The 23,802-nt window shown below is 46.9% G+C and overlaps 1 protein-coding gene across 1 annotated transcript in view; it reads left to right on the top strand.

Annotated features, from left to right (window-relative positions):
* LOC147683273 (uncharacterized) overlaps positions 1–23,802 on the top strand; it is a 1,451,334-nt gene that overhangs the window by 994,003 nt on the left and 433,529 nt on the right. Inside the window, exon 16 of the mRNA XM_086943731.1 lies at positions 17,125–17,274. Coding sequence (XP_086799857.1) covers positions 17,125–17,274 — 150 coding nt within the window. The remainder of the gene's footprint in view (positions 1–17,124; positions 17,275–23,802) is intronic.

Raw genomic sequence — 23,802 nt, 5'->3', positions numbered from 1 at the left:
AGTTGGGGGCAACCATAGTCAGATATCCACCTTCCTACATAACCCCCCCCCCCAAACGAAAGGAGATAAGGCTATCCTTGACCAGGTAAGCCTATATTGCCTGAGTGGCCATATGAGGTGGTATATGCACTGGCATGGTTACCCCCTATCTCATGGTCCACTAAGCAATCTCTCACCCTAAGGGTATCTGAGGGTCTCCACCATAGGGAATCTCTACCTGTGGTGTGTTTTGGCAAAGTAAAAGGCTGGTGTTTGGATGGAGTACTGAAGTGAGACTCCACTAATGTTGGGCTCAACTTCCTCCAATCACTATCCACCATATATGCCTTTCTTTCCAGGACTGAGTTGCTGTATGCTCTCAGGGTCAACCTCTGGCTACCTAAAGCTGGAGGCTGGGTCCCTCTGTTTGGCTTACTGGAGGGACAGGTCAGGTTTGGGGCCCTTAGGTCCCAGGTTTGGCTGTGCCCAACAGTGTCCATCTGTGGGAGGTCCCTAACTACGTTTAAGGGGGATCCCTCAGGAGTTTGTTTTATTTTCACTTGGCTAGGACTACTAGCTTCAGTGCCCTTAATCTGCTGATTGGGGAGTTCTTTTGGACAGGGGGCCCTTTGGGGTCCACCACTGGCCTCCCTGACCTCTACAGCCCTGGGCTGTTGATCCTTGGTTCAAGATGCAGGTCCAGTCCTTCTCACTCAGGCAGGAAAGCAACAGGGCAGCAGACTAGCACTCTTTCTTACAATAAAGCAGCAAAGCAGTCCTCCTTTTGAGTCTTTACGGGTCCAGATGTGTACTGAGGAGCTGTGTCTAAGGCTCCAATATTTATACCTGAGGCCCACTTTGAAGTTGGAAAAGATTCCGGAGGTTTCCACCCCTCTAAGGTGTAAGGCATCCTTCCTGCCTGCCATGGCCCCAGCTTGTCTGGGGACAAAAAAGACAAGTAACAAACCTTTTGCGAGTGTGTACACAAGGACCAACTACCAACTACACGTAGTCATGTGACCCCGGAATGGACCAACATATTGTTAGGGCAAGAAAATTCCAACTTTCTACAAGTGGCATTTTCCGAATTGTGACTTAAATTCCAACTTTACAATTATAGAGGGCTTTAATTTACAATTCCATAGACTCCAAACTCGACCTTCCTACCTGCTCTCAATTGAATGTTATCATTTATTTATTGTAATAAGTTAACACAATGTTATCCTATGGGAGAGGTAGGCCTCACCGTAGTGAAAGACAAACGCTACCAGGACATGTAAAACATAAAAATAGATTTTGAATAGTTTAAATACACTGTACCCGACCTTTTGCGCTGTACAGGGCCTACCTTAGGGGTGACATATATGTATTAAAAATGGAAGTATGGGCCTGGCTAGAGGGAAATCTTCTCAAGAAATGCAAGTGTGAATGTGCACTTGCTCCTACCCGCTCTGCTGAGTGTGCAAACTGGTTGCTAAATATTTACTCAAACTGTACTCAATGCAATGTTAAACCTCTGATTCTTTAAATCCTCCCTGGCCTGCTAAACGAAGGCATTCATGTTTTATGTTTCACAACGGTTCCCCTGAAGAAGGGATCAGTTAGATCCCGAAATGCATCGGGAAAAGTCTCTTCTGGAGAATATCTGCTGATACCATTGTTATCCAGTAGATGAATATATTTTGATGTTAATGCTTTTGTATATTGTGATTGCATATTCATAAGAGTTGATCCACTATAAAAACATTTAAACTTTTGGTCTTATAAAATTGTGTAAAGCATTGTAAATATTTAACATTTCATTGAGTACACTTTGAGTAAATATTTAGCAGCCAGTTTGCACACTCAGCAGTGCGGGTAGGGGCAAGTTCACATTCACACTTGCATTTCTTGCATAGTTCAATGTGAGGCAGGCTCCCTATATCCCTATCAGCACGCTCAATTTCAGAAACAGTGTACAGTGGATAACAGCGATTATACAACTAACAGGAGTGCGCGCCACACCACCAAAATTCATAGAGGGAAATCTTGCCAGGCCGAAATGGCAGTGTAAAACTGCACACAGGCTGCCAGGACAGCCCTGAGACCAGTTCAAAAGGCTACTTAAGAGGGTGGCACAATAATTGCTGCAGTAGTAAAATACACATAGTCCTAATGCCAACAAAAACGAATTCAGCAAAAACAGGGTGAAGAGTAATGGGGAAGAATACCCAAAGGCTGACAACTCGAACAGCCTCGATTTTTGGTTCTTTTACGTAAACACTAAATTAGTTTGATCTAACAATATTGTGCACCCTGACATAACTATTTTTATGAAAGGTATTTGTTTGTTTTACATAATTGCCATTGGACTGCATCTAAACTATTAAAACATAATTGTTGGATTATTCACTGTGATGCAATTGTAAAACAAATATTGCATTCCGGAAATAATTATTATTTGAGAGCCAGGATATTTCTAAGTTCTGGTCTGTTTTTTTTTTTTTTTAAACAGTTCTTTATTCAGTACATTTTGACTTTAGTCCCTTCCCACCCTTTGTCTCTCCCCACCCATTCCCAGCCAGCTTATAAACTTTTTTGGTCAAGAATTCCATTACAAAAGCATAAATATATACACTTATTTCACTAGTTCTGACTAAATATGATAGCATATAATGAAGGACATACTAGCACATTGTCATAGACAAAAGGGAGAGGAGAAAAAAATGAAAAGTAGCTAGATTATTAGATAAATAAATTATAAAAGTTAGAGATATTTATTCTCTATTTCCATACTCGCTTGTCCATTCGTTTGCATGTTATTAAGTCATGTTAGTTTCACACGACTTATGAGTTACTTACTGCCTATCATTATTCGTTATTTTGCAGCCAATTAATTAGGGGCCCCATATCTCGAGACCCCTTTTTTTCTTGTGTGTCCCCTTCCTCCTGTATATAGCTATTTCTAGGCTATAGCTAGCTAGTAGTCTTGATCACCAATGTTGGAATAGTGGAGGAGTTGGATCCAGCCATCCAGTTGCCAGACAGATCCTTAAGATCTGGTCTGATGTGTGGAAGAGCACTGTAAAAATACTAACTACTCCGAATTACCTTCCATAGAAGCTAGCTAGTGGCAAATCATTTACATTAACAGACAGTTGGAAAGATACTAATCTATTATCTGGCAACACAGGGTAGGCTTGGATTACTTTCACTAGAAAAGATGATAAACTTCCTGTTTGTAAACTCAACATATGCATCTCAACTCATCGGTTGTTGTGAAACACACTTGATATTTATTGCTCAACACACTATTGAAAATGTTACTTAATTGCAGATTAATGGTGTTATTATAATTCCTCCAGTATTGTGTTTTTGAATGTTCCCCTTAGGAGTTTACTTTTTTTCTTATTTCTTATTTCTTGTTATTCTTTTTTGCATGCTGTACATCTACATATTGAAGTTATTCTGTTCAGTTCTTAAAGTTATAGATGAATACATGCTTACTATTCAGTGATGTTTTCAGTTTGTGATGTTTCAATTCAAAACAAAAAAAAGAACTGTTTGCAGTTATATGCCTTAAAATTCTAGAAAGCGGTGGTGCACAATGTCTTTTTCTTAGCTTGGAAATTAAGACTAGAACACTTGATAAAATTGAAGTTCTTTCAGATTATTTTTGTTTGTCTTCAGGGCCGGACTGTGAATGCAAACCGGCCCTGGCAGTTAAGTTGGACTGGACGCCAGGTGTGGGACTGGTGAGAAACACTGCTTCTGCTTTTGGTACAGGGGGCCGGGATTACAGGCCCTCTGTACCAAGAAACGTTCCCCACAGGTCCAAAACCGGCCCCCACCCTTCCAGCCCAATGGGAAAATGCTGGTGCCCGCTACGGCCAGTCCGGCCTTGTTCGTCTTGAACTCATAAAATAAATTGATTATATGTTGTGATTTAATAGTGTTGGTCATTATCAGCAACCTTACTTTTACAGTGTAGTGTGTTATCTATGTTAATGCTACGTCACGCATTCCATTTTGGAATGCTAAGAATGGTATTTAGGTGACGTCACCCAGTGTTCCTGTCATTTTCCCTTCCTTATCTTGTTCCCGTATCTGTATCTCCACCAGCTGTTCCCTGTGGGCCTTTCTATATTAATAACTCATTAAATACTTTATTAACTCCACTGTGGTCCGTACCTACTTTACAACAATGGCGACGAGGGTCTAACGGAGGAGGGACTCACAGAACCACCCACGCCGTCAAGGTGAAACTCAGCGTGGAAATCGAACAGGGTCGAGCAGAGGGTAAATCCAAAAAAGCGGAAACAATAGTACAACATCAGAAGGAAGTAAGTGAACCATTGATAGCAAGAAGCCAATAAATGACTGTGAAAGGTCGTTGGTTACCACAAAAGTATTGTCAACCAGCAGTAGCAATACGAATGTGTGTTACATACAGGACAAGAAGAAAAGTGACCACAAAGGTCCTGAGAAAAATTGGGGAGACAAAAGATCAGGAAGTAGGAATTTGAGTTGCTTCAGATGTGGTCCGCAAGAACATCTTGCAGATCACAGGTCATGCCCGGCGATTGGTAAAAGATGCGCAAAATGTAAAAGGTTTGGCCATTATACAGCTCTGTGTAAAACAAAACTCAGACCAACGAAAAACGTGAAGGTGAATACCGTGGGAGATTTTGACGAGGAAATGTGTGAAAAAATTGTGCTCTATGTAGAGTTGGAAGAAGGTAAGATAAAGGGGCCAATTGGTGAAGTAAAAATAGGAAATGTCGAATTGCAGTTCACTGCGGATTCAGGGTCACCTATAACAATCATATCGGACCAGATGTTTGAAGAAAAATGGCCAGATGTATCACTATATGACACGGATGTGAACCCCAAGGCTTTCGGGGAACAAGATATTGAAATGATTGGATATTTCTGTGACACACTCGTGTTCAAAGGTAGAATGATAAATACAAAAATATACGTGGCAGTAAAAGGCAGGATCCTAGTAGGGTGGAAAGACTTGGCAAGGCTAGGTGTGATTCTTCAACCAGGAGCTAAGGAACCAATCATACTTAAAGAAGAGTTCGTAAACAACATATGCATGATGGAAAGTCAAGGGAATGTCGAAGAAGTAGTGGAAAAGTACAATGAAGTTTTTAAAGACACAATAGGTTGTGTAAAAGGATTTACGCATGAGATCAGATTGAAGGATGATGCGGAACCAATCCTACACAAAGTGAGGGCAATTCCACTGTCAATTAGAGAAGAACTGAAAGAGGTGCTAACTAAACTATGTCATGAAGGAGTAATAGAGGAAACAGATGCATCCGAGTGGGTATCCGCAATAGTGGTCTCAAGGAAAAGGAAAACGGAGGAAATAAGGCTATGTGTGGACCTCAGGTCCTTAAACAAGAACATTTTAGTAAATTGCCACCCACTTCCATTAATCCAAGAAATCCTACAATCTGTGGCAGGAGCAAAGTTCTTCACCCTGATTGACTTAAAAGCTGCATACCATCAGGTCATGTTGACAGAAGAATCCAAAGATCTAACAACATTTGTGACGCCCTTCGGCGCTTACAGGTATATAAGACTACCCTTCGGGCTGGCCTCCTCATCAGGAGTGTTCCAGAAGTTAATGGATATACTATTTGGTGAGTGTGAGAAGTTGGCCTGATATATAATGTTCACTAATTCTAGTGAGCACTTTGTATCAGTCCAAACAACCCTTATGGTGATTGGTTGTAAGTCAACCTTATAGACCAGCTATCCTAATGGTAGCATGGACAAAAGCAGTCTTTAGGCTAAACTCTTTTGGCATGTGAAGCCAGCTGTTTTACCACATATAACCCTTGAATACCAAGTGAAAGGACACCACACAGGTTGTTATGAAAATAAACAAGTATTTATTAACTAACATACACCTCTGAACTCTTTATGAGGTCAGAGGCCTAAGCACATGACAATACTAAGAAAGAAATACGAGTTACCATAATATTTACACGTGTGCCTTAGGGGCACGACAAACAATATACTTGAAAAAATGGAATGCGAGGAAAGAAAATACTGTAAGGAGATCCAGAGGCTGGAGGATCGCTGGGACTATGCTACCAACTAGGTAAGTAAGGAGCAGGAGGCCCACGGGACTCACATGCAGAGTGGAAACTCACACGCGAGATGCGTACCAACATCTATGGATGCTACAGTTTAAAGAGTTACGGATTCCGGACGAACCCGGTGGATGGAAGAAAAACAACAGTGGACCTGGACACTAGGATAGTGAACACTGACTTCAGCACCTAGAAGCTTTAGTTACCTAACCCATAGGCTGCGGGTGCATAGGGCTGAAGTGGTGTCGGGTTTGCTGCGTTGATCCTGATGAAGCCTGAAACAAGTAGTTGCTGGCAGGCGGCCAGATGGAGGAGTCCGGTGGTTCCAAGGATGGAACTAGGAAGAAGAAGTCCTGAAAGGGAAGGGGACAGAGTCTCGGTCACTAGCCAGTGACGGTGCTGGAACCAGGAGGGAACCAGATACTCTCGCCGCGATCAGGTGGAAGAAGGGACGCTTCTCTCTGTAGCTGCGCGGACCAGGAGCTGTTCTTTACGACCAGGCTGGAGGCACGAGCTGTCCCACGTAGTCTGCTGCTGCTGGCGGTGTTGGATCGTCGATCTGGTCAACAGGCCTTGACCAGTGCAAGCCACGCGGTAGAACAAAGATGGAGTCTGGTGCGGACCAACAGGGTCCGGGGTGTTTCTCTTTTACAAGGAAGCAAGGGCCAGTCCGGGGGACCAGACCAGCAGTGTTGAAATCTTCGGGTCGTCGTCTCAGAGGTCACTAGCCAGCCGGCAAGTGACCAGACAACAGGAAAAGCAGCAACCAGGCAAAAGGGCCCCACGCAGATCACGTGGATGCTGGGGGCTGGTCTTTGATGCAGGAGCTGCGTCGGTGTGGGGCTTCTCAGACCCCAGTGCACTCACTCGAGGATCCCTCGGCGGTCATGCTGGAAGCGCTGTGCAGGTTTCTTCAAGATGGCCGTCTCCAAGTTGCTCGTTGCACCCACGGGTCCCAGCTGTGCTGTGGCTGTAGGTAGAGATCAGAGGAGTCTGGAGTTCCGGTCTCGTCGAGCTGGGTCGTCTGGTTCCAGGAAGGAAGGACTTGCAGCAAACCGCACAGGAGCTTGATGGTGCCTGCGGAGCAGGGTGGTCACTCCCTGACCATAGGGGAGATTCTTCAGTCTTCTGATATTCAGGAGGGCGAAGGTCAAGAGTTCTTCGTGGAAGTTTTCAAGATTAATCTTATTTGGAATGGGACCAGCTCCTACCTTTATTCGGCTAAAGGGGGCTGCACTACGACTAGGTCCCTCCCCTGGGTGGGACCAGGAAGGGGGGTGGTTACACCCCCTATCCTTTGTCCGGTCTTGCGCCAGCTCTGGGGCTGGAGTGCCCCAGGAACTGGCTTAGACCGGAGTATGCACAGGGACACCTTGTGTGCCCCAGGCATGTCTCATTCCTTTCAGCCCTGTCCTACCTAATACACAAAATCCTGTCTGGGGTGGTGCTAGCACCTCCCAAGGCAGGAACCCCTTTGTCCGAGCCTCCTTTGCTGGAAGGACTCCCAGCAGCAGGAGGTCAGACTTGTGTCTGTGGTGGCAGCATCCATTTTGTGATGCTGAGGCTCGAGTTAACTTTAACCGGGGTTCACAGTTACATACATGTCGTGTCCCTCTAGAAGGGTGGAATGCTACCCCCGTCGCCAGAATTGGCGAGGGGGTAGTATTCCAATTCGTATGAAACCTTACTCGACATGTTTTGATAATGCTATGCCAAAGTTAGCATTTGACCGCGAGGTTCATAATGCACTTAAGAGTATATGGTATAGCGTTATCATGGAACAGCTATTAGGACTTGGTTCTGCAAGCTGCAAACGGGCTCAGCTCATGCCAGAGCACCATCTCACATATTTCTAAGCACTCTGCCTTCAGGATTGATAAGGCCTGCCATAGGAGTGACTGATAGGAAGATATGTGTCCATTTTAGGGTTAGATATAGGGATACTATATCTAAAGCAAAGGGTGATTACACCACCTTGCCCCAGCTGATTGGTCAGCCAGTTGTGTCAGATTTGGATGGCCAGCCAGGGGTGGCATAATACATGCTGCAGCCCCTGGTAGGCCCTGGGTGCACCTATGCCCTGGGTACCTAAGATACACTGTTCAGGGACTGATAAGGTGACTCAGTATCCAATTAGATATGTACCTAAGGTACATGGAGTCCATTTTACAGAGAGAGCAGGAAGCCTGGGGTCCTGGATAGCAGGATCCCAGGCCAACTAAGTCGAAAACCAGCAAAACACCGGGCAAAAAGTTGGGGGCAACCATAGTCAGATATCCACCTTCCTACATAACCCCCCCCCTCCCCCCAAACGAAAGGAGATAAGGCTATCCTTGACCAGGTAAGCCTATATTGCCTGAGTGGCCATATGAGGTGGTATATGCACTGGCATGGTTACCCCCTATCTCATGGTCCACTAAGCAATCTCTCACCCTAAGGGTATCTGAGGGTCTCCACCATAGGGAATCTCTACCTGTGGTGTGTTTTGGCAAAGTAAAAGGCTGGTGTTGGGATGGAGTACTGAAGTGAGACTCCACTAATGTTGGGCTCAACTTCCTCCAATCACTATCCACCATATATGCCTTTCTTTCCAGGACTGAGTTGCTGTATGCTCTCAGGGTCAACCTCTGGCTACCTAAAGCTGGAGGCTGGGTCCCTCTGTTTGGCTTACTGGAGGGACAGGTCAGGTTTGGGGCCCTTGGGTCCCAGGTTTGGCTGTGCCCAACAGTGTCCATCTGTGGGAGGTCCCTAACTAAGTTTAAGGGGGATCCCTCAGGAGTTTGTTTTATTTTCACTTGGCTAGGACTACTAGCTTCAGTGCCCTTAATCTACTGATTGGGGAGTTCTTTTGGACAGGGGGCCCTTTGGGTCCACCACTGGCCTCCCTGACCTCTACAGCCCTGGGCTGGCTGAGGCAGGGTAGAGAGTGGCAGATTACCTGCTCCAGACTGGGTCCCACCTTGGAAGGGTCCACTGACATCAGGGGTTCTGCCAGGCTAGGCCTGACTACCTCTGGGGCAGTTTCTTCACAAGGGGTCAGATCAGTTCCCTGAGGAGGCTGATCCTTTCCTAAAGTCTGGTGGGAGAGAGATTTATCTTCCTCCTCAATGCTCTCTGTCTGAGTGGAGTGATCCATAGTTTCAGGCTTCACAACACTATTATCTGTCTGAGTTTGAGCTGTTGCCATCACAACTCCACCAACCTTTTCAGGAAGGGACTCAGTTTGGGTATGGGCTGTTACCATCACAGCCTTGCCAACCTGTTCAGGGAGGGAATCTGTCAGAGATTGGGCTGTGACTGGCACAGCCCTCCTGACCTGTTCAGGGAGGACATCTTGGATTGGGGCTGTGGCTATCACTGCCCCACTAACCTTACCATGGAGGTTTACCATTTTAAAATGGGGTTCTTGCTCTACCTCAGCCCAGGCTGAGATCTCTAAATCATTCCCCAGTAGGCAATCTACATGCAAGTTTGATGACACTGCCACTCTCTTGGGGCCAGTGACACCTCCCCAGATGAGATTGACCACTGCTATGGGATGATCTCTCTGCACTCCATCAATGTTGGTCACCTGGTATGTGGCTCCAGGTAAAAGTTGCCTAGAGGGGACTAGGCTCTCAGTCACCATGGTGATGCTAGCCCCTGTGTCTCTGTAGGCCTCCACCTTTGAACCATTGATGAGGGGCTCCTTGTCCAAAGTGTTGGGACAAGCTGTGAAGTTGGCAAACCCCATGCCAGTCTCACAGACAAGAGTATCTAAATCAGGGGACCTGGTTAAGCCAGAGTCCCCAGGAACTCCCAAAGTAAATGCACCCAAATTCATGGGGGCACTCCCACCACCTGGGGAATTACCACTAGTAGTAACAGGAGGCCTGGAAGTGTTACTTGGGGGTATGTTCTCCTTATTGTTGTTGGCTCTTGGGCAACTGCTGTCAGTTTTCCAATGGCCTACCTGTTTGCAGGTATGGCAATAAGGTTTCTTTTGGGTATTGGAAGGATTCTGGGACCCACCCTTTTCAGAGGATTTTTGGGGCCCTGAGGTGGTTTGATCTGAAGATTTATTGCCACCCTTCTCTTGAGGCTTGTTTGATTCTTTCTTTTGGTCACCCCCTGGTTTTTAGGCCTAATCCTGGTCCTGACCCATTTGTCTGCCCTCTTACCCAATTCTTGTGGAGAGGTCAGATCGGAGTCTACCAGGTGCTGGTGTAATAACTTGTTCTGACAATTATTTAAGACTTGCTCTCTCATAATTAGATTATACAATCCTGTGTAATCAGTAACCTTACTTCCCAGTAGCCAGCCTTCTAGAGCCTTAGTGGCACAATCAACAAAGTCAATCCAATCCTGAGACTGAGTTTTCTGGGTGTCTCTGAACATCAACCTGTACTGTTCAGTTGTCAAGCCAAACCCATCAATCAGTGTATTCTTCAGGACTTGGTAATTGTTAGCATCCTCAGCTCTAGTAGTGAGGAGCTTATTTCTACCTTTACCCTCAAAGGAGAGCCACATTATAGCTGCCCACTGACTTTGGGGGATGCACTGGACAGTGCAGGCCCTCTCCAAAGCAGTCATCCATTTGTGGATGTCATCCCCTTGCTTAAAGGGGGGAACTATTTTACTCAGGTGTCTAGTATCAAAACTCCTGTCTTTATCTCTAATGATAATGCTGCCACCAGTGGGGTCTGCCCCACTCAATTTCTGCTCTCTGGCAAAGGCAAGTCTTTCTTTGGCAAGGGCAAGTTCTTCCCTCTCAATCCTCAGATCGACTTCCCTCATCTTGGCTTCATGCTCTCTTCTCTGAAGGGATGTCATCCCTCCCTGAGAAGATGCCTGAGAGACATGGGTGTGAACAGATCTGTTAGAGCCTCTGGAGAGAGACCTAACTCGTCTATTCCCAAGGTTAAGCCTGCCTGAGGATGGGCCTGGGGGTCCCCCAGTTCCATTCTCATGTATGCTTAAGTTGGTCCTGGTAAGCCTGCTGACTCCTCGCTGACCATGGTTTACCTCACCATCAGATGAGTCTCCATCTCCCTCCGCTTCTTCAGTTTCAGGGAAATTGGAGTCCTCCTCTAGTGGGGGTATGTCTTCCTCTGTAGGATCAGATGGGCCTGGATTAGAAGCCCTTCTGGCATCAAATGTCTCTATGAGACCTATCAGGAAGTTAATTGTAGGGTTAGAACCCTGTTATAGTTTCCTGGAGGTACACAATTGTCTCATCTCCTGGAAGCTAAGGGCTGCATATCTTGACATGACCTGTGGAGGGTCAACTGTCACAAGGGGAGCCACTGAGTTCTCTCCTGTGATAGACATGCTTTTCTAGTGAGGTGTAAGTGGTGCACTTACCTACACTATGTGTTTACCTACTGATCCCTTGCTAAGAGTTGTAGTCAGGGTGTGCTACTCCCTTTCTACTACAACAGCTGGTTCAGTAGAACTCAGAGTATTTCTAAGCTTGTTATATGTACCTATGGTACCTTATGTGACCTTTCAAATGATATCTCAAGATTATATTTGGTAAAAACAACAGCAAGCTCAAATCCCAACCGCTGCACACCAATGTGAGAAGTTGGCCTGATATATAATGTTCACTAATTCTAGTGAGCACTTTGTATCAGTCCAAACAACCCTTATGGTGATTGGTTGTAAGTCAACCTTATAGACCAGCTATCCTAATGGTAGCATGGACAAAAGCAGTCTTTAGGCTAAACTCTTTTGGCATGTGAAGCCAGCTGTTTTACCACATATAACCCCTTGAATACCAAGTGAAAGGACACCACATAGGTTGTTATGAAAATAAACAAGTATTTATTAACTAACATACACCTCTGAACTCTTTATGAGGTCAGAGGCCTAAGCACATGACAATACTAAGAAAGAAATACGAGTTACAATAATATTTACACGTGTGCCTTAGGGGCACGACAAACCATATACTTGAAAAAATGGAATGCGAGGAAAGAAAATACTGTAAGGAGATCCAGAGGCTGGAGGATCGCTGGGACTATGCTACCAACTAGGTAAGTAAGGAGCAGGAGGCCCACGGGACTCACGTGCAGAGTGGAAACTCACACGCGAGATGCGTACCAACGTCTATGGATGCTACAGTTTAAAGAGTTACGGATTCCGGACGAACCCGGCTGGATGGAAGAAAAACAACAGTGGACCTGGACACTAGGATAGTGAACACTGACTTCAGCACCTAGAAGCTTTGGTTACCTAACCCACAGGCTGCGGGTGCATAGGGCTGAAGTGGTGTAGGGTTTGCTGCGTTGATCCTGAAGAAGCCTGAAACAAGTAGTTGCTGGCAGGCGGCCAGATGGAGGAGTCCGGTGGTTCCAAGGATGGATCTAGGAAGAAGAAGTCCTGAAAGGGAAGGGGACAGAGTCTCGGTCACTAGCCAGTGACGGTGCTGGAACCAGGAGGGAACCAGATACTGTCGCCGCGATCAGGTGGAAGAAGGGACGCTTCTCTCTGTAGCTGCGCGGACCAGGAGCTGTTCTTTACGACCAGGCTGGAGGCACGAGCTGTCCCACGTAGTCTGCTGCTGCTGGCGGTGTTGGATCGTCGATCTGGTCAACAGGCCTTGGCCAATGCAAGCCACGCGGTGGAACAAAGATGGAGTCTGGTGCGGACCAGGAGGGTCCGGGGTGTTTCTCTTTTACAAGGAAGCAAGGGCCAGTCCGGGGGACCAGACCAGCAGTGTTGAAATCTTCGGGTCGTCGTCTCAGAGGTCACTAGCCAGCCGGCAAGTGACCAGACAACAGGAAAAGCAGCAACCAGGCAAAAGGGCCCCACGCAGATCACGTGGATTCTGGGGGGCTGGTCTTTGATGCAGGAGCTGCGTCGGTGTGGGGCTTCTCAGACCCCAGTGCACTCACTCGAGGATCCCTCGGCGGTCGTGCTGGAAGCGCTGTGCAGGTTTCTTCAAGCTGGCCGTCTCCAAGTTGCTCGTCGCACCCACGGGTCCCAGCTGTGCTGTGGATGTAGGTAGAGGTCAGAGGAGTCTGGAGTTCCGGGTCTCGTCGAGCTGGGTCGTCTGGTTCCAGGAAGGACGGACTTGCAGCAGACCGCACAGGAGCTTGATGGTGCCTGCGGAGCAGGATGGTCACTCCCTGACCATAGGGGAGATTCTTCAGTCTTCTGATATTCAGGAGGGCGAAGGTCAAGAGTTCTTCGTGGAAGTTTTCAAGATTAATCTAATTTGGAATGGGACCAGCTCCTACCTTTATTCAGCTAAAGGGGGCTGCACTACGACTAGGTCCCTCCCCTGGGTGGGACCAGGAAGGGGGGTGGTTACACCCCCTATCCTTTGTCCGGTCTTGCGCCAGCTCTGGGGCTGGAGTGCCCCAGGAACTGGTTTAGACCGGAGTATGCACAGGGACACCTTGTGTGCCCCAGGCATGTCTCATTCCTTTCAGCCCTGTCCTACCTAATACACAAAATCCTGTCTGGGGTGGTGCTAGCACCTCCCAAGGCAGGAAACCCTTTGTCCGAGCCTCCCTCGCTGGAAGGACTCCCCGCAGCAGGAGGTCAGACTTGTGTCTGTGGTGGCAGCATCCATTTTGTGATGCTGAGGCTCGAGTTAACTTTAACCGGGGTTCACAGTTACATACATGTTGTGTCCCTCTAGAAGGGTGGAATGCTACCCCCGTTGCCAGAATTGGAGAGGGGGTAGTATTCCAATTCGTATGACACCTTACTCGACATGTTTTGATAATGCTATACCAAAGTTAGCATTTGACCGGGACTTTCATAATGCACTTAAGAGTATATGGTATAGCGTTATCATGGAACAGCTATTAGGACTTGGTTCCAAAAGCTGCAAATGGGCTCAGCTCATGCCAGAGCAACATCTCACATATTTCCAAGCACTCTGCCTTCAGGATTGATAAGGCCTGCCATAGGAGTGACTGATAGGAAGATATGTGTCCATTTTAGGGTTAGATATAGGGATACTATATCTAAAGCAAAGGGTGATTACACCACCTTGCCCCAGCTGATTGATCAGCCAGTTGTGTCAGATTTGGATGGCCAGCCAGGGGTGGCATAATACATGCTGCAGCCCCTGGTAAGCCCTGGGTGCACCTATGCCCTGGGTACCTAAGGTACACTGTACAGGGACTGATAAGGTGACTCAGTATCCAATTAGATATGTACCTAAGGTACATGGAGTCCATTTTACAGAGAGAGCAGGAAGCCTGGGGTCCTGGATAGCAGGATCCCAGGCCAACTAAGTTGAAAACCAGCAAAACACCAGGCAAAAAGTTGAGGGCAACCATAGTCAGATATCCACCTTCCTACAGTGAGGTCAAAGGAGTGAAGGCGTTCCAGAAAGACATCCTGATACATACAGAAACTGAGCAAGAACACCTGCAAGTGCTCAGCAAGGTTCTAAGCATCCTAAAGAACAGAGGAATGACGGTATCAAAAGAAAAATTTAAATTTATGAGAAGGAAAATAGAATTCCTAGGACACGTGTTATCATCCGAGGGTATAACTCCAAAAGATGACCTAGTCCAAGCAATCAGAGAAGCACCAGAACCGAAGGATAAAGAAACCCTGAAATCCTTCCTGGGACTCAGCGAGTACTACGCCAAATTTGTGAAAGGATATGCGGATAAGGTGGAACCTTTGCGGAAAGTATTAAGGAAAAACGTGAGTTATGTCTGGGCAAGTGAGCAGGAACTGGCATTTAATTAAATGAAAGAAGATATTGCAGAGGCACCCGCTCTGAAGGCATACGATCCCAAGCTGGAGAACGTAATTACTGTAGATGCCAGTGCCAAAGGCATAGGAGCAGTGTTTTGTCAGGTAAAAGGAGGCGAAGAAAACACTATTGCATTCATTTCAAGGAGACTAAATGACACAGAGAAACATTATAGCACGATTGAGCGAGAGGCACTTGCGTGTGTTTGGGCTGTGCAAAAACTAAAGAATTACCTATGGGGAAAGAAATTTGAAATTGTGACAGACCACAAGCCATAATGATGGATGGAGAAGGACGTGGAAGCAGAAGAGCAAGCTCAAGACTGATAAGACTTTTATCCAAGCTTCAAGAGTACACGCTCAGCATCAGGCACATCAAGGGAGGTCTAAACAGTAAGGCCGACTGCCTATCAAGGCTGCCTATGGACAATCAGGAAAATGAATCACTGGATGATGTGGAATGTGTGGTGGCCTGGATAGATGCGTTGGAAGCCGACTATGGTTCCATAACAGAAGCAGAATGGAAAGAAGGACTTGAGAAAGACTGGACAAGAAGTAAGGTAATAAACTATGTAAAGTCAAAGTGGCCCCCAATCAGGAATTTAAAAAACGAGTTCAAAAGCTATCAACAAATAAGCGAAGAGCTAGCAATAGAGAATGGACTTCTAAAGAGATGCGATCAGTTCATTCCTCCAGCAGCCTTGAGGGAGAAGATAATAAGGCTGGCTCACAAAGGACACCTCGGAAGTAGTGCAACGAAAAACATTATGAAAAAACACTACTGGTGGCCAGGAATACATCAAGAGGTGAACAACTTTATTGACAGATGCGAGTCATGCCTCAAGGCAGATAAATATTGGAAGATAAACAAGGGAGAGTTACAGATTGTGGAGCTACCTAGCGGACCGTGGCATAAAATCGCCATTGATTTCGCAGGCCCGTTCCACAAATTGAAAGAAGACTGCAAGTACCTTATCGTTCTGACAGATTACTACTCTAAATGGGTGCATTACAAGTTTGTACACTCAATCACAACAGAACAGGTAATTAAGTTCTTTAAGAAAACGTTCGCAACAGAGGGACAGCCCAAAATCATCGTCTCCGACAACGGAACGCAGCTGGTGTCAACACAGATTACTGAGTTTCTTGAGAAGGCCGGTATCAAGCAGGAAAAGACACCACTGTATAGCCCAAAGAGTAACGGCCAAGTGGAGAGGGTGAATAAATTTATAAAAGAAGGAATTTAATTAGCCATCGCATCCCAGTTAAATGTGAAGGACAGCATCCGGGAAAAAATAAACACCTATAATAACACCCCAAATGAAATTACCAAGTTCACTCCCTTTTTCCTAATGAGGGGAAGAGAGTGCAAGGACATACTAACGCCTAAATTTAACAATTGGTATAGAAGTGAGGTAAAACCTGAACAAGTAAAGGACAGTGAGCTACATGTTAGGGAGAGTATTAAGCGCAAGCAGGAAAAAACCAAAATGTATTCGGTCCAAGTCAACAAAGCAAAGGTGAAGGAAATAGAACGTGGAGATTGGGTAATAACGAAAAAACCATACATGGTGGCCAAGGGAGAATCGACCTACAGTAGTCCTGTGCAAGTACAAGAAGCTACCAGAGGAGCAGTATGTCTAGGAGGAAAGGGTTGGCGAAGCAAGGACAACATAGTCAAATTAAAAAGTGGACAAGAAAAGATCATAATGAATGGGAAAAGAGTTGAAGAGGGAAGTGTCGATGACAGCATTCTGGAATGGGATGATGTATCCGATAGCCATTACTCCAGAGTAGAAGAGGAATTTAGTGACATTTCTAATATCGGAAGTACGGCTGAAAGCACCATACTTGACAGGAGCCACAGCAGGGTGGAAATGGACAATGCCCCTGCGACCGCTCCAGGACTGGGTGGAAAAAGTGTTCAGACCAGATGTGGAAGGCAAATTAGAATGCCCAAACGTTATGAAGATTTTGTTCAAAATATAACTGCATTACTGTTAATGTGTGAAGGAGGGAGATGTTGTGATTTAATAGTGTTGGTCATTATCGGCGACCTTACTTTTACAGTGTAGTGCGTTATCTAAGTTAATGCTACGTCACGCATTCCATTTTGGAATGCTAAGAATGGTATTTAGGTGACGTCACCCAGTGTTCCTGTCATTTTCCCTTCTTTATCTTGTTCCCGTATCTGTCTCTGCCCCAGCTGTTCCCTGTGGGCCTTTCTATATTAATAACTCATTAAATACTTTATTAACTCCACTGTGGTCCGTACCTACTTTACAACATTATGGAACAAGGAGAGGGCTCATTTTGATTTATGATATCATTCTCTCCTTTTGTTCTCCAGAGGCAAGCATTAACATCACTCCCGCGCATTCTGGTTCTGCAACTCAAGAGGTTTGAATTCAGCTTTTATGAACAGAAATTCGTGAAATTGGAAAATGAGATGCACATCAACACCACTTTGGAAGTTCCCTGTGAAAGGACATCACAGAAGGTATGAGTACCTAATATGACCTGTTGTTTTAGCAGCTTTGTCAGGAGACACAGGTATGTAGGGGTGGGGTGTAATGATGAGAGTTGGTGTTAACCCCTTCGATGCTCATGACAAGCTCAGCTCGTCATGAGGTACACCTCTCGTGTGCTCATGACGAGCTGAGCTCGTCATGAATAATGGGGAAAATCAAATGTCAGCACAGGAGGGGAATCTGCTTAGCAGCCAAGGTGTCAAGGGAGAGTAAAGGGGAGGGTTAGGAGATTTTCAAGACTCCAGTCTGTTTTTCTAGACAGCTTAGAACTTTTTTTTTTATATTTATTTTTATTAAGTATAACAAGCAAGGCAAAAAACAATATACAGAGCGCTTCGTTAACATGAGGCCAGATAAACAGTACATCAAATAATAAATAATCATTATAAGGAAGGGAGGAGTACAGGGGCGAAGCAGTAAGCAGACAATAATGCAAACATTGAATGTGGGGTCAGGGGGAAAGTGGGATATCGATGTTATCTACTGCAGGTGGTGTACATATGTCTCCACGATACCTATTCCACGGACCTCAAACTCTATGCCATTTCCGGGGGCGTCCCCGGGCCAGATACACCGTTTTTTCCCTAAACATGCACCAATCCATGTTTTCCTTCCATACCTCAACCGTAGGCGGCCTTTGGGACCCCCACAGTTGTGCGATATCACGCTTGGCGATCATGGCCCCCAGGGTCGCCCACTGAGTCTGGGCCACGTTGTAATCCGTAGGTTCCCAGACATTTAACAAGCAGCGCCTGGCCTCCGGTAAGAGAGCAACACCCGTAACTGCTTTCATTACATCATACACCCCGTTCCAATAAGCCGCTACCTCAGGACATTCCCAAACAATATGAAGAAATGTCCCCACCAGTCCACATCCCCGCTTACACAAACCCTCCTCGGAAAAGCCCATTCGAACCAGACGGGGGCCCGTGATATACACCCTATGAAGAATCTTAAGCTGGACCAGCCGAAGTCTCGCTGGAATCGCGACCTCCTTGGGAGAGAAGATCGCCGACTGCCAATCCTCGTCATCCAATTCGAGGTCGTCACGGACCCAGAGGTCACGCAAGGGCAACAGGAGATCCGACCTATCGTTGATCAGCTTTTTGTAGACAAGAGAAATAGTACTGTCCGGAACGTGACCATCTAGCAATCTATCTTCAAGCGGGGACGACTCAGGGACCGCCTCCCCCATCGAAAAGACTGACATCATTGCATGGCGGATCTGGACATAGCGGAAATACTCAGAGTTCCCCAATTCAAACTCCGTCTTTAAAGTATCAAACAATTTCACTTGTCCCTTAACCCAGAGGTCTCCCACCTTGCTAATGCCAATGAGGTCCCACTTATCTAACCCTTTTGTCTTCCACAGTGTACCAAGTTGTAACAGGTGTGGGAGTGATGGGCAGGAGGCGAGTTTTAGTTACAGAGGGTTTTAATGTTGAAAATAGGTAATCGGTACAAGTCTTTCTGGTAGGGACTGTTCGGCGGGGTGAGCGGCTTCGGAATGTTCTTCTGCTTCGGGGTTTGTCCTTCTTGCTTCTCCGATACCCTTCTGGACTCCGTCGGGACGAGGCTCCGTCGATGTCCGTCTTGCCTGTCGGTAGAAACAAACACAGCAAGTCGTGAGGAAGGTGCCCCGTTATCTGTACAAGTGCTCAGGGGAAAAGGAGTGAGGAAGCAAAAACCAGTGTCACACTCTCAAGAGGTCCTGCAAGTGAAGGGGGGTCGGTGCTCAGGAGTAGGGATACCGGGATAAGGGAATACCAAGGACTACTCAGTAGAACTGCCCTTATTTCCAACCCAGCCCCTGATCTTGCTCCGTACCTGGGCTAGCCACACACCTCCCCCGGGTGTGTGGCAGGGCGGCTTGTGGGGACGTTGGCCTCCTGGCAAAACCTCCGTAACCGGCGCCGCTTCTCCTCTGCTCTCTGCTTCCTCCGTTTGTCTCCTCCGTACTCCTCCGATCTCTCCGCTCCTCTTCCTCCTCCTTCCACACGTCTCCGCTCCGGGTGAACAAGCACACCCCCTTCCCAGCGTCTTCCGCATTTGACGTTCCAGCGTCCTCCTGTAGACCCGCCCACTCCTCAGCAGACTGGAAATTATTTTTTTTATTTTTATTTTTTGCAGCTTTATTCGATTTAGGTTTCAAATCATAAAAGCAAAACAGTCATAAAAAAACATACATTACAATAACACAAAATTTCTACAAGTTAAAATATGAGCCCAACCTTTGGATGCGATTTCCTTTTTGATTACGTTCATTTTACAGGATTAGCATTAGAGACAATACCATTACAACTAGTTGTCCCTTAATTAAGGCAATTAATAACAGGCAAAATGAATCTATTGAAAAACTTTCCATATGTAAGTCAAAGATAGCTATTATACAGTGTTTCAAATCAGTTGGAAGTGGAGATATTACAACCACTCAATGCGCAGGCACTTCTGCCCATCGGAAGGTTACGCTTTACGTTTGGTCTTAATGGGCAGAGGTATGACGTACTGGGGTAAAAGTCATGTAGATCCCAGGTGGATATAGGACTATCTCCTTTTTGGGGCTGCCAGGTTTGAAGATATGGGACAACGTGTTTGTTCCTGAATTTTACTAATACCAGGTCGCCAACAATAACTTTTGGAAGGGATCCTAGCCAGCCCACCCTTCTAACACTCATTATTCTTCCATCCAAGTTAGGGGACAGGGATCTATTTTTTGTTAGCCAGAATGTAACCTTATTTTTTAGTTCCTGATGTCTTTCGACTTTTCCGTTTGTGAGTGCTGGCACTCCAGAGAGAACTCACACAAACGGAGCGGCCTCCGGTGGTAGGTGTATGTGATTAAATATTCTTGGCGTGTTGCCATGGTTAGCAACTGTCCCCTTATGGCGTGTAGGTTCTTTGCTCAACCCTACTCTGGCGGCAGTGCACTGTGCTAATGTAGAGTTAGTGGATACTCTAGGAATGTTTGGAGCTAACGTGGGTGAGGCTACTACTGGTTGGATTTGAACATTATTACTTTGTGCAGTTGATTTAAGCACTTCTATGGCAGCGAGAGACTGAGGTTGGTTAGATCTTGCAATGTTTTTTATGAGTATCAAATTGGCCTTGATCGTTTCCTCTATTCCCGTAAGCCTATCCCCTAGACTGTTCATTCTTTCTATCAACGGGGATATTATAGATTTGACTAGGTGTTCGATCTGGGCCAATAGGGTTGCCTGGGTAGAAGATGCAGAAGAGTTTGATTTCCCGACAACCTCTGGGGCTGGAGGGGAGGTGATGACGGCCAATGGGGGGCTTGAGCACAGTTCCAGTTGTTTTGCCTGACTTCCCTGGTGTTTAACCCCATTTCGCTTTCTTTTAACTGAGGGGACCAGAGGGAGCACTACGTTTTGCGTGATAACTTTTGCAGATGGTAAGTGGGGGGTACCTAACAGACTATTGTTTAGGTGGAGTGGTGTACTAGTCTGGGGACTTGTGCTTACTGTAGGACAGTTATGGGCGCCAGTTTGCTTAATTCTCGGTTCCAGTGGAGCATACTTAGTTTTACATAAACTGTTTAATTCCTCCAGCAGAGATAGGTTTTGTACTATATCGGCTGCCTGTGAGGGAGATCGCTTGCTGGGTGTACTATCTGTGGACGGGGATCGATCTGGTCTCTCTGTTTGACGGGGAATGGGCAATGTTGTCCTATTTAAGTAGTGGTCGAGTGTCCCGTTGGACGAACCCCTCTGGGGGATGGCATTTTTGGTAACCCCCTTGCGAATTATAGTGTGACTTTTTTAAAAGTAGTGAACGCCAAAACAGCAGCAAGATCTAGTTATTTCGAGGTTTACAAGATAATATCCATTGGGGAGGTCCGTGAGTGAACGTAAATATAATATCCAGGTCTCTTTACCGCCTCTTGTTGAGATGCCAAGGGGGATGGCCCGTCCCGTCCTCCTTGGGCCTCTGAGGGCCTAAGAGGGCCCGCCCTTTGCCCGGGCATTGCCCGCGCCCGGTCCAGCGACGCAGGAGGGTCAGCCTCCTTATATGCGCCTCCAGGCGCCAAGGTGTCCGGCAGTAGGAGGTGTCCCCAGGCAGCAAGGGATGCTGAGCGTTGTGGTTCAGCCCTCTCCCCACTTGGCGGCCGCGTTTGCAGTGGCGGCAGCGGGGGAGAGCAGCAAGTTCAGCGGGACCCTAACGGTGTCAGCGGGTCCCGTAGCAGGGGCAGGTACGATGGATTATGCCCCCAGTAGGTGTTCTGTGAACACAGTCAATAACGCTATACAAGCTTTTAGTTGTTGCTGGGCGTTATTCCACATCCAGGAGTAAATAAACGTGCCCCCTTCTTAGCTTCCTTTGAGGCTCTCGAATGTATGTGTCTGCCCTGCCACCCCAGAGTCTGCTCCCGGAGCCCCCTCTCAGGCTCAGCTGAGCAGCTCTCGGCGGGAAGGGCGAGGGCGGAGGGGGAGGTGACACCCCGAGGCTTATCCCGTTAATTACAGGAAGCACCGAGTGACAGGCGACACGCGACTGGAAATGAAAGGGCCAGTGTACTCCCTCCTCGTCCAGTGAGCCCATCCCGTAATCGATGTCGGGTAAGTCATTCTGTGGGCAAGACAGAAGGGGGAATGTTTTGAGAGTCCCTGAAGGGTCCGCAAGTCTCGTTCCTGAGGGGCTCGCCTGTCCACCCTGTTACACAAGTCTATCGGAGTCGAAAAGTGGGGTCGCTAAAGTCAAGCGGTCCTTTCATCCCATCGAAGTAGTTGCATCTTGCCATATACGAACTGCCGTCTTAGTAGGTCCCGACAATGACTTGACCACTGATTTCGAGTACAGTGCCCTATAGTAATTACCCCCAGGCAGCAGCCATCTATCCATAGCGAACGCAGGGTTCAATTCAGGACCATACATACCATGACTAATGGCCCCCAATTTGAGACGCCCAGTAATATCGCTTGATGTCCGGGAGGGCAATACCCCCGTCGTACCACGGAAGCGTTAGTTTGGCCAGCGCAATGCGAGGTCTACCATCCCATATCAGTTTCCTCTGGAGACCCTCAACTTTGCGAAAATAAGTAGCAGGGACTATATCAAGAGTGTTTTGGAGGGCATAAAGGAAACGAGGCAGAGACATCATCTTAAAAAGGGCCGCTTGTCCCAACGGTGATAGCGGAAGTCTATGCCAACCCGCGACGTCCTGCCGCAATCTAATTAAAGGTGGGAGAAGCTTCAGCTCATATCGAGCCACAGGGTCTATAGAGACCCAGATATCGAGATATTTAAATCCCGTCTGCGTCACCTGTATGGGGCAGTTACGCGGAAGGAGGGTGACGTCACCAGAAAGAAAGTACAAATAGCATTTTGCCCAATTAATAATTAAATCTGATTTTCTACCAAAGGAGGCCAGGACATCACAGAAAACCATCAACAACTTCCTGGGCGAGGTCAGATATAGAAGTATGTCGTCTGCATAGAGCGAAATGCGGTCTTCATAATCAGCTGACCACCAAATACCCCTCATCAAGGGCTCCCAGCGGATCCAGGTAGCAAGGGGCTCAAGGGCCAAAGCGAACAGGAGCGGTGACAGGGGACACCCCTGATGGGTACCAAACGGAACCGAGACTCGACCGTTTACTACAATTTGTGCAACGGGGTCTTCGTAAAGAAGTCGGACCCAACCGATTAAACCGGAACCAAAACCAAATTTAGCTAATGCAGTCCACAGATACGTCCACTCAATAGTATCAAAAGCCATCGGGGCATCCAAGGACACCAAAATGGCTGGCTCGCGCAGCGTCGCAGCACTCGCGAGAACTCCGTGCAGACGCCTGAGATTCAACGCAGTGTTACGATGGGGAATAAAACCGGACTGATCCGGATGGATGAGTTCCCTAATAACAGTAATCAATCGATTGGCCAGTACCTTTGCGAGAATCTTAGGCTCGGCGTTCAAAAGAGATATATGTCGGCACGACCCACACTTGTCCCTTGGTTTCCCCTCCTTATGTATAACAACAATCGTCGCAAGTCGCTGATCCCGGGGGAGAGAACCACATTCATGAGATTCCAAAAACATATCTCTGAAATAGGGAGCTATCTTGTCGGGCCGCAACTTGTATAGCTCTATCGGCAGCCCTTTAGGACCCATGGCCTTACCAGACTGCAAGGAGCGGATCTCAAGAGCTACCTCATCAGCGATTATTGCGCCGTCCATTTGCTCTCTATCTGCATCTGAAAGACTCGGCAAAGCAATGTCACGTAGCAACAAATGAGAGTCCTCCTCCGGCCTATCCGACACGGGGGAGTATACCGTCCGAAAATTATCAGCAAAGCACTCAACAATCTCTACAGGGTCCGAGACCCGCATACCACTCGCCATCTCAATCTCAGGCACAACACGACTAGCTCTGTCCCTCTTGTCCAACCATGCTATCAATTTACCTGCTTTATCTCCCACGTCATATAGACGACCCTGTTGCTCTCGACTCATGGCCTTAGCAGCATCCGTAACCAAC

Source organism: Lissotriton vulgaris, chromosome 11 (genome assembly GCF_964263255.1).
Source record: "Lissotriton vulgaris chromosome 11, aLisVul1.2, whole genome shotgun sequence".
Lineage (NCBI taxonomy): Eukaryota > Metazoa > Chordata > Amphibia > Caudata > Salamandridae > Lissotriton > Lissotriton vulgaris.
This window is presented reverse-complemented; position numbering and strand designations above follow the sequence as displayed.